Raw genomic sequence first — 13,728 nt, 5'->3', positions numbered from 1 at the left:
AAAGGCTTTATTAAGCTTCCAACATCTTGCTATTAGCAATGCTCTCAATAAGTACTTAACTGTGGCATCATTCCATAGTTTTTGAAACCCACAGCCTTTCTCTTAATCGTGTAATTTGTCCTCACTTTCACAGTTTCATTGTATATCTTTCTCTTCCTTTTGCAGGTTGCTGTTTTGTAACATTTTATACAAGAAAAGCTGCACTTGAGGCACAGAATGCACTGCATAATATTAAAACCTTATCTGGGGTGAGTATGTTTACTTTAAACAGCACTTATTTATCATTATCTGTCAGGTGTGTAGAAATTGATAAACTCTGAAGGAGTATTACCTAATTTATCTTTCCTGAAGCTACATTCTTGGTACACATCGCACATCCCCTGCTTTCGATAGCTTAGGATACAGCAGCGTGCCTCTTCACCACCCTCAGGGCCCAACATAAAAATCCTCCCATTAAACTAATGGCTCGGTGTTTTAGCACACATGCTCCAGAATTGCAGGCTCGTGGTTTCATAAGTGGCTTGGGGCTAGGCTGGCAAGTCGTAAGTCTCAGATAAGAACCCTCAGACAGGCTGCCATTCTTCCAGAAGAGTAGGTGAATCTTGTTTGGTTAAAGTAATTCCTATGGAAACAAGAATGTGCTTCTCAACTCCAGCCATGAACACATGAAAAATGCTGTTGGAGCTTGCTTGCTTGCATGTGGAATATGAAGTCAAAATAATACAATTTGAAGGCTTCTAATTTGCAGGTCAAATACTGAATGCAAATATATACAACTGCCATTCTGATTTTTGTATGTTGTACTCTGTTAGCCCTTAACTGAAGTCCTGATCTTACTATTTACAGTTGAACTCTTTCAACCAAAAAAGTCTCATTTAAAGATGCTTTAGCATTGGTTACTAATGGAGGAATCTCTCAGCACAATATCAATCTGTACTGTCTCTTTCATTAGTTTAGTGTTTAAATTGTCATTTACAAAACTGCCAGCTCTGATTAGCTCAACAGAATATCATTTTGTTATTAACCGTTTGAGACTAGGAAGACCATTGTTCAAAATGCAGCATAGCACTGTGCCACCTAAGTAACATGTACTTAATCATCAAATAAAGAAATTGACAATAATATGCGAGACAAACAGTTTTAGAAAAATGAACAGATGCCACACACTTGGGGAATGAAAGGAAAGTTCTCTTTTTTCTCAGTGTTATTGTAACGCTGAGATACAATAACTGAAGATTTAAAGCACTGGCTGTCACTTGTTTACTGTGACAGAATCAAATTTAATTTTACAATCTTTAAAACTTTTAAGTCTTCATGAAATCTTTGTGAAAAAGATGTAAAGCATCAAGTCATTCCACTTTATTCTGACCTTGCTTAAATATCTCTTTGTCGTTCTTATAATAGATGTAAAAATAACTTTGGTTTATCTTTGATAAGCTATTGAAAACTTTGGAGTCCAGAGTGCTGGCTTAAAAGAAATATCTTAAGGGCATGTAATAAGGAACAGAGCAAAACCAATACCAAGTGATTAAACTAAACCTTTTTTTCCTTGTAAAGCGACCAGTAAGAGATTTTGAGTCCTATTCTGAGACTACTTTTTTTCCTTAAATAAGGTTTAGCTGAAGTGTTACCCAAGAAATAAAAATCTATATAATGGAACAGGAGATTGGCCTCACTTAAGGAGGAACTCATAGAAAGGTAAACCTCAGCCACATCCATAGTGTTTCAGTCCATTTGATCAGCACTAAAGAACGTACAAGGTTAGAAATGAAAGGAGGCCATTCAGTGCATTCAGTGCCTGTTTGGTAGTTATTCGCTAATTGATCCAAGGAGCTTGTCCATTTCTTGAACGAAACCGGGCTTTGGTTGGCTGGTTAGTTAGTTCCTCACTCCCACAATCCATTGGGAAAAGTGTTCATCGTTTTAGATGTACTTATATTTCTTCAAAACTCCTGACATTTGCAACAAACAGGCCAAGCATTCATGTTCATAAATATGGAGTTCATTGTGACTGTGACAAAGAAAAAATATTGTACTTTTTTTCATGATGTCTTTGTCTTAGCTTTTTGAAATTCAGTAATGGTCTACTTACATTTATAACCAGAGACGGAATAAAAATAATAGGTAAATAAGTTAGACCAAACCACCAAAACAGAAAAGAACAACAACTGCAAAAAGGAAAAAATATAGAACAATAAACCTCCTATTTACTTTTCTTATTTTGCTCTGCAGTTAAGAAACAAAGATAACTGTTCTGTAACCAGAGTGTACCACTCTATCAAATAGGCAAGGTTGTTTAACATTTTCCAGTAAATTTAACTTTCATTAGTGCTTGACAGATGTATAAATTGACAGCCTTCTTTGGCTGTTAATTGTCAGGAAGCCTGCTGTTGTTCTGTACTCTTTTATATTAGGGGTATAAAACCGATCTAGGACATGTCCTTTAAAGTACCCTCCAGCTGTGAACACTGCCTTGGCAGTAACATAATGAAAAAATAACTTTGATATTGCATTACTCCCAAGGTTCTTTAGTTCTCCTTTCATGAAAAGTGAAAATATTTCAGACATGATCGTTCAGCCATTGATCCATGTTTAATGCAGGTGTCTGCGAAACCAATTGTGGTGTGTCACAAAGTTTGATTATAAAACTGGCATTAATCAAAAAGTCACAATTCTGAGCTAATGAACACACCTGTTTTCCCACTGAACTGCATGGCCATTGCATAAATTAACTGAATTCATACTGGGCCAATCGGAAAATTCAGTGCTTCAGTGGCATCGAAATTGCTTTTATGAATAACGTGTAAATCCAGACTACACATTTTATTATTAAGGTATGATTTAAAACTTTGCAGCAGCCATTTCCAATTATATGTTAATGTGTTGAAAATGATTATGGAGACAGGGAAAAGTGGGCATATAATATCCACATTTATTGATTAATTTTAAAGTTGTGTGTATATTATATGTACACTTACACTGCCCTGTCACTATTAAATGAGAACAACGGATTGTGATCAGCCTTTATTTTAAGTCTTTTGTACAACCACAATCAAATGGACTGAATTTATTAATATTTGTAACCTATCATTCACCAAGATTTCAGACAAGATTTGAACTAGAGAGGTCAACTAATAAAAGCTATATTATGGCCTGTCTCAGCTTGTCCTAGAGGTGGAAAATGATCAGGTTTGGATGTTCCAAAGGATGACTTTTCCACAGCTCTTTATCCACATGTTTGTTTGCATTCACATCGGGACTCGGTGGTGCCCGTGAAAGAATCTGGAAACCGCTGGACATTTTAAACCAGCAGAAGTGGTATATATCTGTCCTGGACTTGGGAGGACTACTTTCAAGTTCTCCAAGAAACTCCTGTGTATCTTGAGATATTTCTGGGAACATATGGGTGTAAAACAGCAGAAACGTAGGTCTCTGCCAAGTAATACTCAAGAGCTAGAGCAAAAACTTCCTTTGGCAAAACTCAGACCCACCACTAATGCAAGACCTTGCTGATGAGATGACTTCACAGATTCTAGCACTGCAGATGCCAAAAGACAGGCTACCAGATGTTAGTACACTCAGCCCATTTGTTTATGGCTGTATCACAGAATGAGTTGCTCAAAATCAGAGGTGATCATTTAATTGTAGCAGAGAGCTTAGCGTAAAAAAGGATTTGTTAATACTTGTTTATATAACATTGCTCCATTTACTAAGTGAGTTACAGAAGTGACACCATCCTCCTCTGAACCTAAACATTGTAAAACTGCTGTAGCAGAGGACTTGTCTCTTGGTGTGGCAGAGTTAACAGCTGTCTAGTGAGTAGCAATTTATAGGTTACAGTGTGAGTAATAAATAAAATTAGTTATTTGATATACAGTATGTTTATATAAGTGCCTTGCAAAGTATTCAGACCCTTCCTATGACATTCCATTTTATGATATTACAAAATGAAGACTATTCAGAATAACAGAATGAATAACATTCAGCCAGTGAAATGGGGAAAAGGAGGCAATCCTGCCTAAGTCCGCTTTGCTTATAGAGTCTTACAAAGCAAACCCCAAAGTGATATCTTTAGTCCTCTTATATAGTAATATAAGTGCTTACACTTACATAGAGCTTTTCTGGACACTCCACTCAAAGCGCTTTACAGGTAATGGGGACTCCCCTCCACCACCACCAATGTGCAGCATCCACCTGGATGATGCGACGGCAGCCACAGTACGCCAGAACGCTCACCACACATCAGCTATCAGTGGGGAGGAGAGCAGAGTAATGAAGCCAATTCATAGATGGGGATTATTAGGAGGCCATGATTGGTAAGGGCCAATGGGAAATTTGGCCAGGACGCCAGGGTTACACCCCTACATATATCTTTTCGAGAAACGCCCTGGGATTTTTAATGACCACAGAGAGTCAGGACCTCGGTTTCACGTCTCAGCTGTAGGATGGCGCCTGTTTACAGTATAGTGTCCCCATGTGGACCGCAGGGTGAGCACCCCCTGCTGGCCCCACTAACACCTCTTCGAGCAGCAACCTTAGTTTTTCCTAGGAGGTCTCCCATCCAGGTACTGACCAGGCTCACACCTGCTTAGCTTCAGTGGGTTGCCAGTTGCGAGTTGCAGGGATATATGTCTGCTGGCAATAGTATGTTTTTTGGGTGTGATTTCAGGAGTAATACATGAATGCAATAGCAAACAGACTTTAAAACTTAGCTGACGATATAATATTTCAGGTTATCTTATGTATTTAATGTGATTTAAAATATATTAAGATTTTCAGGTTATCCACCATCTTAAGGTACATCTCTGATTCATTATCCTTTGTAATATATTTTTATATATTGGTTGATATTGCCTGTGCAGTTTTTAGATATTTTGTTCCGTTTAGACTTTTTTTTGTAAAGTAAATGGTTGAGCAGGAAATTGAACTGCTTGCTTAATACATAAATCAGTACTTAAAGACCCTTTATTGCTGCAGTGTCATTAATTTTAAAATTTCACTAAAAGGGTACAGTTGCATTTTAGATTTACTACAGAAACTCTTGTTTTGGATCTCAGTCATAAATGGTAAGTATGATATTCTGACTGGACTAATGAAAGCTTGAATGTCTTAAAATTCAGCTTTTTCTGCAGAAATTTCAAGATCTGCCACTCTGTAGAAAGAATATTTTTTCAAAAATAATGTTTGACCTTCTAACTATTGTACATCGTGATAGAGACAATAAAGGAAATTAATTAGGAACATGACATAAGTAGAATTCGTCATCAAGTTTTCATTTGTCACACGTATCAGCCTTATTTGGTGGAAATTCAGGTTTCAGTTCTGTTGTGAAACATGGCCTTCTAAGCCACACACAGAGCTGTGCCTAGCATTTTTCAATTTGGTAACAACTTCTTCTGCTTTTAAGTGTGGTGTGTGCTGACTGATTGCTTTACTCATTGGGCATTGTGATAGTGGTCTTATATGGCACTGTCCAGATGAGCTGATATAAACATCCTGAGAAATTCCTTTCATTTGCTCCAGATATTTTGCACTCCCATGCAGGTTTTGAGAAGGCTAGAGGAACAGCCTTATCTACAGTGCTAGCAGGGTCTTAAAGTCTATATCTAGTTTAGGAACAACTTCAAAAAAAGGATCTTGCCATATCTGTGGATTGCCACATATCTCGAAGTCATGCAGCCAGAAATGTAAGGATCATCTTCCACTGAGACTCGGCTCACAACAAGCCGAAGCAGGGAGAGTAAACTTGACTGCAAGTACAGTCTAATTAGGACAAACCACCAAAACCTGTTGTGTTTCATACTGAGGTTTACCCACAAACCATTAAAATGTCATGGGTGGTAGAGGGATTTGAATAAATCCCTCATATCCCATGATTATATGAAAATTGACAGGGAAATCCCAGCCCTTAATGAAGATGTTTTCTCTGAAAGCTCTCCCCACAGTGTCTTTGAAAGGTCACTGGAAGAAAGTAAAAAAAAAAAATCTGATGCTTTGTCTTGTTTCTTTTCTTATAAACATGGTTAGATTGAACATTTGATAGCTTTATTACAATGGCTTTAATTAGCACGTAAAAGGAGAAAATGTCAGTGTCTCGATTGAATTGCCCAAATCTAAAGGAGCCAGTTCACTCTCACTATTCATTAAATTGAGATTTTTTTATATCACGTTCAAAATATTGTAAAAGTGCTAGCTTTATTTGGAAAGAAATGGGGAAAAATGAAATTGCACAGGCTATGAAGATTCAGGAGAACATAATGAAATGTTTAGAGTAGATAAAGATGGTGCATGTTGTATTGTTTTGTGTTTAACTTATTTGAAAATATTGTATGCTAATCGTTTTCTTCTACCAACCTGCAATGTATGATTTTTTGTATAAGTTGGTGTGAATAAAGGTGTGAACTAAATAACTAGCCGTTATAAATAGAAACAGATGAGGAAAATTGAATCCCACATATTCCTTCATTGAGACTCTCAGGGTTGGCAACTTTGAACTTCTGTCACTGTGTGTGCCACTGTGTTTCTGCTAAGGAAATTTTGTCAAGGATTGATTTCCAGAAACAACTTCTATTAAGCTAAACTGAAGAACAGAGCTTTGTCGTCCAGTTTTCAGCACTCTGCCTTATGAAGGTCAGGCCAAGAAAATATGTTTCCTTTCTCATTAAACTGAAAAAGCAGTCAGTATTTTTCTGTACTAATAGTTTATGATTGTTACATGTGCATGTAGTTTATTGGGAAAGGTCACCACTGATTTGTGCTACAAGCTAGCACATTCTAAACTAATGTGAGAACCTTGGAAAGTAGGAGCCAGTACCACATTATGGTTGATAACGAGCCATGGAGGAACGATGTATAATTATAAGAATGTAAGAAAGTTCTGCAAATGAAGGGAGGCCTTTCCTGACTGTTTAGCTTGTTTAGCTGCCAGTATCCTGATCCAAGGGTCTTCCAGCTAGTTGTTCGATGGTATCAGCATTACCCATATGGCTGGCTGGCTTGTTCCAGACAGACACCTAATAACATGTACTGTAAAGAAGTGCTTCCTATTCTCATTTTTAAACACAATTTCCTGTAGTTTCACAGTTAATTCAGAAGAAGTCAACTGGTAATATCAACGCCATTGAGGAATTCGAATGCTTGAGTAAGATTATTAGTCTTTTCTGTGCAAGACTGAAAAGGTTAAGTTCTTTTTGCCTTTTCAGAGTAGGGCATTCCTTTGAGGCTCCTTTGATTGCACCTGTTTGCAACTTCTCTGGACATATCTTTCTTGTATTGTGGAATTGCACTGGCTGTACTTTCTGTTTTTGACAAATTGTCTCGCCATGCCTCACCAACATCCAAACTTGGCTCTGACAAGCTAAAGTGACTGACGTTTATGGCTGGTGCAGACTCTAACTATTTCTAGTCACCAGGGGAGGTGGAGTGCTACATTTTCCAAACCAATTTTTGCTTAAAAGCACTCTGTGGGCAGAATCCAAATGAGTGTGATTCATAATAAATTAATCCATCATGTGAAGGGTGTCTCATTGTGTATATGAGATGCCATTTCTCACAATTTGCACGGTCATAACTGCACAGCTTCAAATCACTGTCCTTAAGCTCAGTCTCCTCCAGAAGATACCCGTTTGCATGTTTTAACCATTGTGAATCTGAACTCTGTTTTTATCCTAAAGGATCACAGTAAAACGCATACTAAAATATTGTAAATAAATATGATCATTGTTAATTTAATCGCAGGGATAGATATTTCCTGCTGCTAACATGATACGTCTTAAACTTCTAGACACATTGTCACGCCCTCTGCAGACAGAGGGCGCTCCTTCTCTGTCCTGTCCCTAGTTTCCGGTCTGCTGTCCTTCCTGTCCCTCTCTTTCCCTTGGGCTATATATTTCCGGGTCTTGCACTCTGTCCTCGCTCAGCATTGACGTTCGGATGTCCTGAGACCCGCCTAGCACCAGGGCGCCCCACGTCCGCTCCCTGAGGGCATAGGTTTCTATACGGCATTCCTGAACTCTTTGCATTATGAGCCCGGGCCTTTTTCCCCGTCTCGCCGCTACGCATATGGGTCTTTTTCCGCTCTCCTGCTCCCCACGGTTAGTCCCTTTGGACGTCCGTGACAGAATGCTGAGCCACCTAATGACCCCGCGAGCGGCGCTTTTTTTTGTCTTGCCGCAGTTTTTTTTTCTCTGGGCTGTTTTTTTTTTTTTCAGTTCCTCTATTCTAATCACTGGATATCACTCCGATCTTCCGTGCCTGTGAGCGGGTCGTGTACCTGGCTTTCCTCGGGTAGATCACTCCGATATCAGTGATTGAATGTTGAGCTGGCTTGCCTATTCTTATTACTGGATATCACTCCGAGCTTCTGTGTCTGGAGCGGGTTCTCGTGCCTGGCTCTTCCTGGTCTGGCTCTCTCCGATATCAGTGATAGAATGGTAAGCTTTCTGCCGTTCCTCCATGCCTTTCGCTGGATATCACTCCGGGCATCTGTGTCTGTGAGCGGGCTTCGGTCTGGCTTTCCTCAGGTTGTCCACTCCGATATCAGCGTTAGTATGCGAACGTGCCCATTTGCCGTTCCTCCATTCTTTTGCTGGATATCATTCCGGGCATCTGTGTCTGTGAGCGGACTTCGGTCTGGCTTTCCTCAGGTTGTCCACTCCGATATCAGCGTTAGAATGTGAACGTGCCATTTGCCCAGTCTGCGGTATTTTTCCCCGGGGTTTTTGTGTTTTTTTTTTCTTGTTTTTTGCCTTTTTGTTTTGATTTTTTTCTTCCTGGTTTCCCCTCCTTTTTGGTCCCCCCTGCTCTCTGTGTCTCGGAACTTTGGTTCCTACCTGTTTTTGGTTCCTATCTGTCTTGTGTGGTTTGTCTCCCTGGTCTTTCCCAGGTTTTTGTCTGTTGGGTTTGTGCTTGTGTTCTGTCTAGTGTGGTTTGTCTCCCTGGTCTTTCCCAGGTTTTTGTCTGTTGGGTTTGTGCTTGTGTACTTTTTTGTTTTAAGTCTCCGGAGCTCTTCTCTACCCCCCCTTCCTCCACCCAATAAAGGTGTATACCCCGGAGGAAGGGGTAGCTCTCAGCCGTGGATTCCCGGAGGTTTCCTTTCAGTTAAATGAGGTTTTTCCTCCCCCCAGTGCTGTGCAGCTTATTTATTTGTATGGGCGTCGGGAGCCGCCCATGAAGGGGGGGGTACTGTCACGCCCTCTGCAGACAGAGGGCGCTCCTTCTCTGTCCTGTCCCTAGTTTCCGGTCTGCTGTCCTTCCTGTCCCTCTCTTTCCCTTGGGCTATATATTTCCGGGTCTTGCACTCTGTCCTCGCTCAGCATTGACGTTCGGATGTCCTGAGACCCGCCTAGCACCAGGGCGCCCCACGTCCGCTCCCTGAGGGCATAGGTTTCTATACGGCATTCCTGAACTCTTTGCATTATGAGCCCGGGCCTTTTTCCCCGTCTCGCCGCTACGCATATGGGTCTTTTTCCGCTCTCCTGCTCCCCACGGTTAGTCCCTTTGGACGTCCGTGACACACATAAAGAATAAATTACATTATTTATGAGACTGTCAATCGGGGATAATTGGTATTGTTCATTTTTCATGAGGGGACGGTGTACTGAAGACCAGAGAGATATATGGTCTTGAATTAACAAAATTATCCTTGGACAGGTAGGAGCTGTTAGATTTCTTATAGTCTTTTAAAGGATATCAGAATTAAGAACTCTGGAATGACAAAGCTTGCGTCATATGTTTCCTCACTGCATACAAAAGAAATAAGACATGAGCCGAAAACTAATGACTTGCATTGTTCCTTGAAAGTTATCCTTGGGGTTTCAGCAACTTAACTGAAGAAGGAACTTTGTTTATTGTTCGTTTCTGAAAAGATCAAAGCTTTTGCATGTTTCGAACTTGAGGGCTTGCCATTTTCCTTTTGCAGAGCCTGAAATGAATTCTAGTTACTTCAAGTATCACAGCCAGGCATGAAGCCTTTAACTGGCACTTTTTTGTGTGATGTCAGCTCTTCTGAGAAGAGAAAATATATTCATGCTTCTCATTTTGTTCCAGAAATCTGTATAGATGATTGATACTGGTATAGATTTTCAGCATTACTACAATTCTTCTTGCATAAAAGCAGTTGGGCATAGATCAGATTCACTGAGCATAATCACTGAAGAAACTACAGAGGCAAAACTGACTCTGGCTTGCCTCTGTAATGTTCACTTTCACAGGGGGACAAAGCTTCAATATATCATATCTGTAACAAGACATTTACACCAGTAGTAGCACCATTCATCATAGTATGTCATGTCAATATTGCATTCCTGTCCAGTAAAAAAAATATTTAATTTTAAAAAACCTGGCTGTCAGCTGTTATTCAATTTTTATTATAAAAACTCTTTTCTTGAAATGTGAAATGTGAGTTTGAATTAGCAGTTGGGCAGGGGTGGAAGTTTTTGTTTGGTTTCCTACATCAGCACTGGAATAGGTAAGAAGTAAAATGTACATTTTGTTTTTTCTTGAGTCTCCCTCTCCAACAGCGGAAACGGTTCTTTTCGCACAGACCAGCTGCTTATCACAAGTGAGAGAAAATCCACAGGAGAGTTAGAATTTAGCCTCTTGGTTGTGCAGCTCTTGCTGGGAAAGAGGTTGGGGCTGCTAGTGAGCAATAGCTTGCGTGGGAAAAGGTGTCTGTACAAGTGACTCAGGCATTCAACAGACTGGTACTTCTTGAAGGGTTAGCTGAGGTTCCCACTTAGAAGTGCTTAATGGGCGCTTTGCTTACAGCAATATAGTGTGTGTTCATTTTAGAACCACACACAAAGTAACAGGAATTCACAAAAGAAATCCCCATGGAAATAGCTTATTAAAATTCTAGTTTAGAATTGGGTTTTACAATTTGCAGCCAAAATTTATTTCAAATTAGGACCTGGTGCGAAAAGCCTTTAGAGTAATCAAGGGAAACATCTTTGGCTATTTACACGATGTAGCTAGGTAGCTACAGAGCAGCAGGGTACTTTGTGGAAGGCAATTAAAATAAATTGACAGAAATGATGACTTGATTGGGGGGACAGACTTCACTATTCCCTGGTAACGTTTCATTCTGTAGGTTTCACATTGCTGCATCAGAGCCAGGTAGCTGATTAATAATCAGTCTTGCAGTTTCTTAGAATGTGATAAAAATGAAAAGACATTTTTTTCAGTGGGATTTTACTGGAATTATTTAGTGGGTCAGTCACGTCAGAAAAAATGGATTCCCCTTTTGTTTATTGCCAGATTAAAGGCTTTCTACAGTCCACTGTCTCAAGTAATCAACAAAGTTATTTAATCTGTAAAAAGTAATCTGTGGAGGATTATTATTATTATTTTTATTATTTTGCTCCTATTTCCTTAACCAGTGTTTTCAGTGGTAACCTAAGGTTGGGTATGGAAGTCACAGGCTAGTAGCCTGTGTGTCCATGGCTGGGAATATTACAAGCTGTATAACTGATACATGCTTAGCACCAGGCTGCAGATGCTGTCTTGAGGAATATCGTCCCATTCCTCTTAAACCCCAGGTGACAGGGCCTTCATCTGCTTCACCCCAGAACTCTGGGATTCTGTCCCAAAGGATATCCGAGTGACATCAAATCAACTGTTCTTTTTTAGAAGGGCTTTTATTTCACTGGTTCTGGGTTGCTCCTTTGTTTCCTACTGTACTGTCATTTACTTACAATTGCATTTTAACAATTGTTAGTAAACATAATTTTATTAATGGTTATGGGGCAATACATTGACTAACATGCCAGGTAAATGCAAATTTTTACCTCTGGTTGCAGAAGGGCTGTCTGTAGAATTGACAGTTGGTGTCTGTCCATCGTACATTGTTGTTGGAAATGAAAGCCGTAAATGGGAGATTTTCTGCAATTTTCCCAAATGGCCAGCATTTTAAAATGTACCTAGATTCATCTGGGCAGGTGGCTTAAAAACAGAGTATGTAATTTTCAAACAATTATGGAGGAAAGAAAATATATGGCATGATGATGATCATGCAGAGTGAAGGACAAACACAGACAAGATAATTTAGTTTACAGCAAAACGACAAGCAGTCAGAGTACTTTTTGAGTGTACAGGAAATCTGACCAATCTAATTCTGCAGGTCCTGTTTCCATTGGGTAATTTAAATTAAAAGGGGGACAAAATACTATGCACAATAATTTTAATGTACTGTATGTGCTGCCTGTGCTAATCTTAGCATATGATGATTTATTTTTTTTCTTAGTGGCAGCAGTGCATGCCAGTACATTTTTGGTAGGTGTATGATTTATTTTACTGTTCCATCATGATGCAGAATTATGAAACTGTGGTGAAAAGTTTACAGAATTGAGTTCTATACCCTCATTCTTTTGACACCTCAACATTTATTGTTACACAACACAGAACTGGTGTGGAAAAATAAATTCACCTTTTGCGCTTATAAATTATACAGTGCACATGTTGGTTATGTAGATCCCTACAAACTGTAGTATATCAGATTGGTGAAAGAGAGAAATGAAGTTTTCAACTGAAATAAGGGAAATTTAGGAAGGCAAGATTGTGCAAGCCCTAAATAGAATTTGGAAACGATACCGGATTGAACACCATTGCTTTTATAGTGTTTTAGGATCTCTGATGACCAAATTATCGGGATCGTGGCTGAACATATCAGAACACGGATTCCCTGCTGAACAAACTAGTCCAATGAATTGGCAATTCTGGTCCATTAACACCGTTTAAATCAGATAATAGCTGGCAACGGCTGTAACTTAGAGGTTTTCCATCCCAGCACTAACCAGGTATGGCCTCTGGTTTCTCTGATAAGATCGGGTTACAGGATGGTTAAATTGAGGAAAACATTTGGGTGTGTGCAATTAATTTTTCATTGAGCATTATGGATTTATGTAACATCAGAATGGTTCCAAATGAGAGAAGGCCATTCACCGATCTAGTTCGTTTGGTAGATAATAGGAACAGTAATTGATCCAAGGACCTCATCCAGCAGTGTATTGAAAGGCTTCAAAAACATGGCTGGTAGCTTGTTCCCGAGCTCCCACTGTGTTCCCATGTCCTGCTGTCTTGCACTGACTGGGATTTAAATCTGGTCAACTGCTTGGGCGGCAGCTATCTTAACCACTAAATAACATCAGTGCACCTGCACCGTAGATTGAGATTCTTGTTACAACTTAAAAATCTGTATATGTACAAAACAAAAGCATGGAAAGAGCACACACAGGGTATTGCAGCAAAGACTTTTCTGATAGACAGTCCCAGTGAGATAGAGAGCTTTCTCCCCCTAATCGATGCAGTTTTACAACAAATTCCACAAACAAAAACTGTGGGAAAAATGGAAGGTAAAACCTCCTCTTCTGTATAAGCAAAACAAGAAACATTCTTCTGGTCTAAAATCCCTTGTGTTTTATTTGCAATAAAAGCTACATTTGTCGATACATATTGCATTAAAAAAATCTAAGGTTACAAAACAAATTCCAGACATAAAATGACCCATAAATGATGTACAGCAGGCGTTAAAGGCAGTTTGTCTTACTTTTGTGAAGGACTGGGTCTTGTACATTTGTTTTGCCCCAGGTAACAAAAATTGTTTTTCTTATTAGTTATCCAACTTTCAGGGCACAGAAACTGCTGCAGAATTTATTCAGCTTTCTGATTATATCAGCTGATTTAAATACAGGGGATTGGTTTGGAATGGATGACTGAAAAGTACTTTACAAA

General features: G+C 39.4%; 1 protein-coding gene across 28 annotated transcripts in view; it reads left to right on the top strand.

Annotated features, from left to right (window-relative positions):
* Positions 1 to 13,728, top strand: part of celf2 (cugbp, Elav-like family member 2) — a 207,546-nt gene that overhangs the window by 149,020 nt on the left and 44,798 nt on the right. For all 28 annotated transcript variants that reach the window (XM_088645332.1, XM_088645341.1, XM_088645335.1 and 25 more), the window contains one exon: positions 166 to 248. In XM_088645332.1, coding sequence (XP_088501458.1) covers positions 166 to 248 — 83 coding nt within the window. The remainder of the gene's footprint in view (positions 1 to 165; positions 249 to 13,728) is intronic.

Source organism: Lepisosteus platostomus, chromosome 9, assembly GCF_059453375.1.
Source record: "Lepisosteus platostomus isolate fLepPlt1 chromosome 9, fLepPlt1.hap1, whole genome shotgun sequence".
Lineage (NCBI taxonomy): Eukaryota > Metazoa > Chordata > Actinopteri > Semionotiformes > Lepisosteidae > Lepisosteus > Lepisosteus platostomus.
Note: the sequence above shows the minus strand (reverse complement) of the source record. Positions and strands in the feature narration are given on the sequence as shown.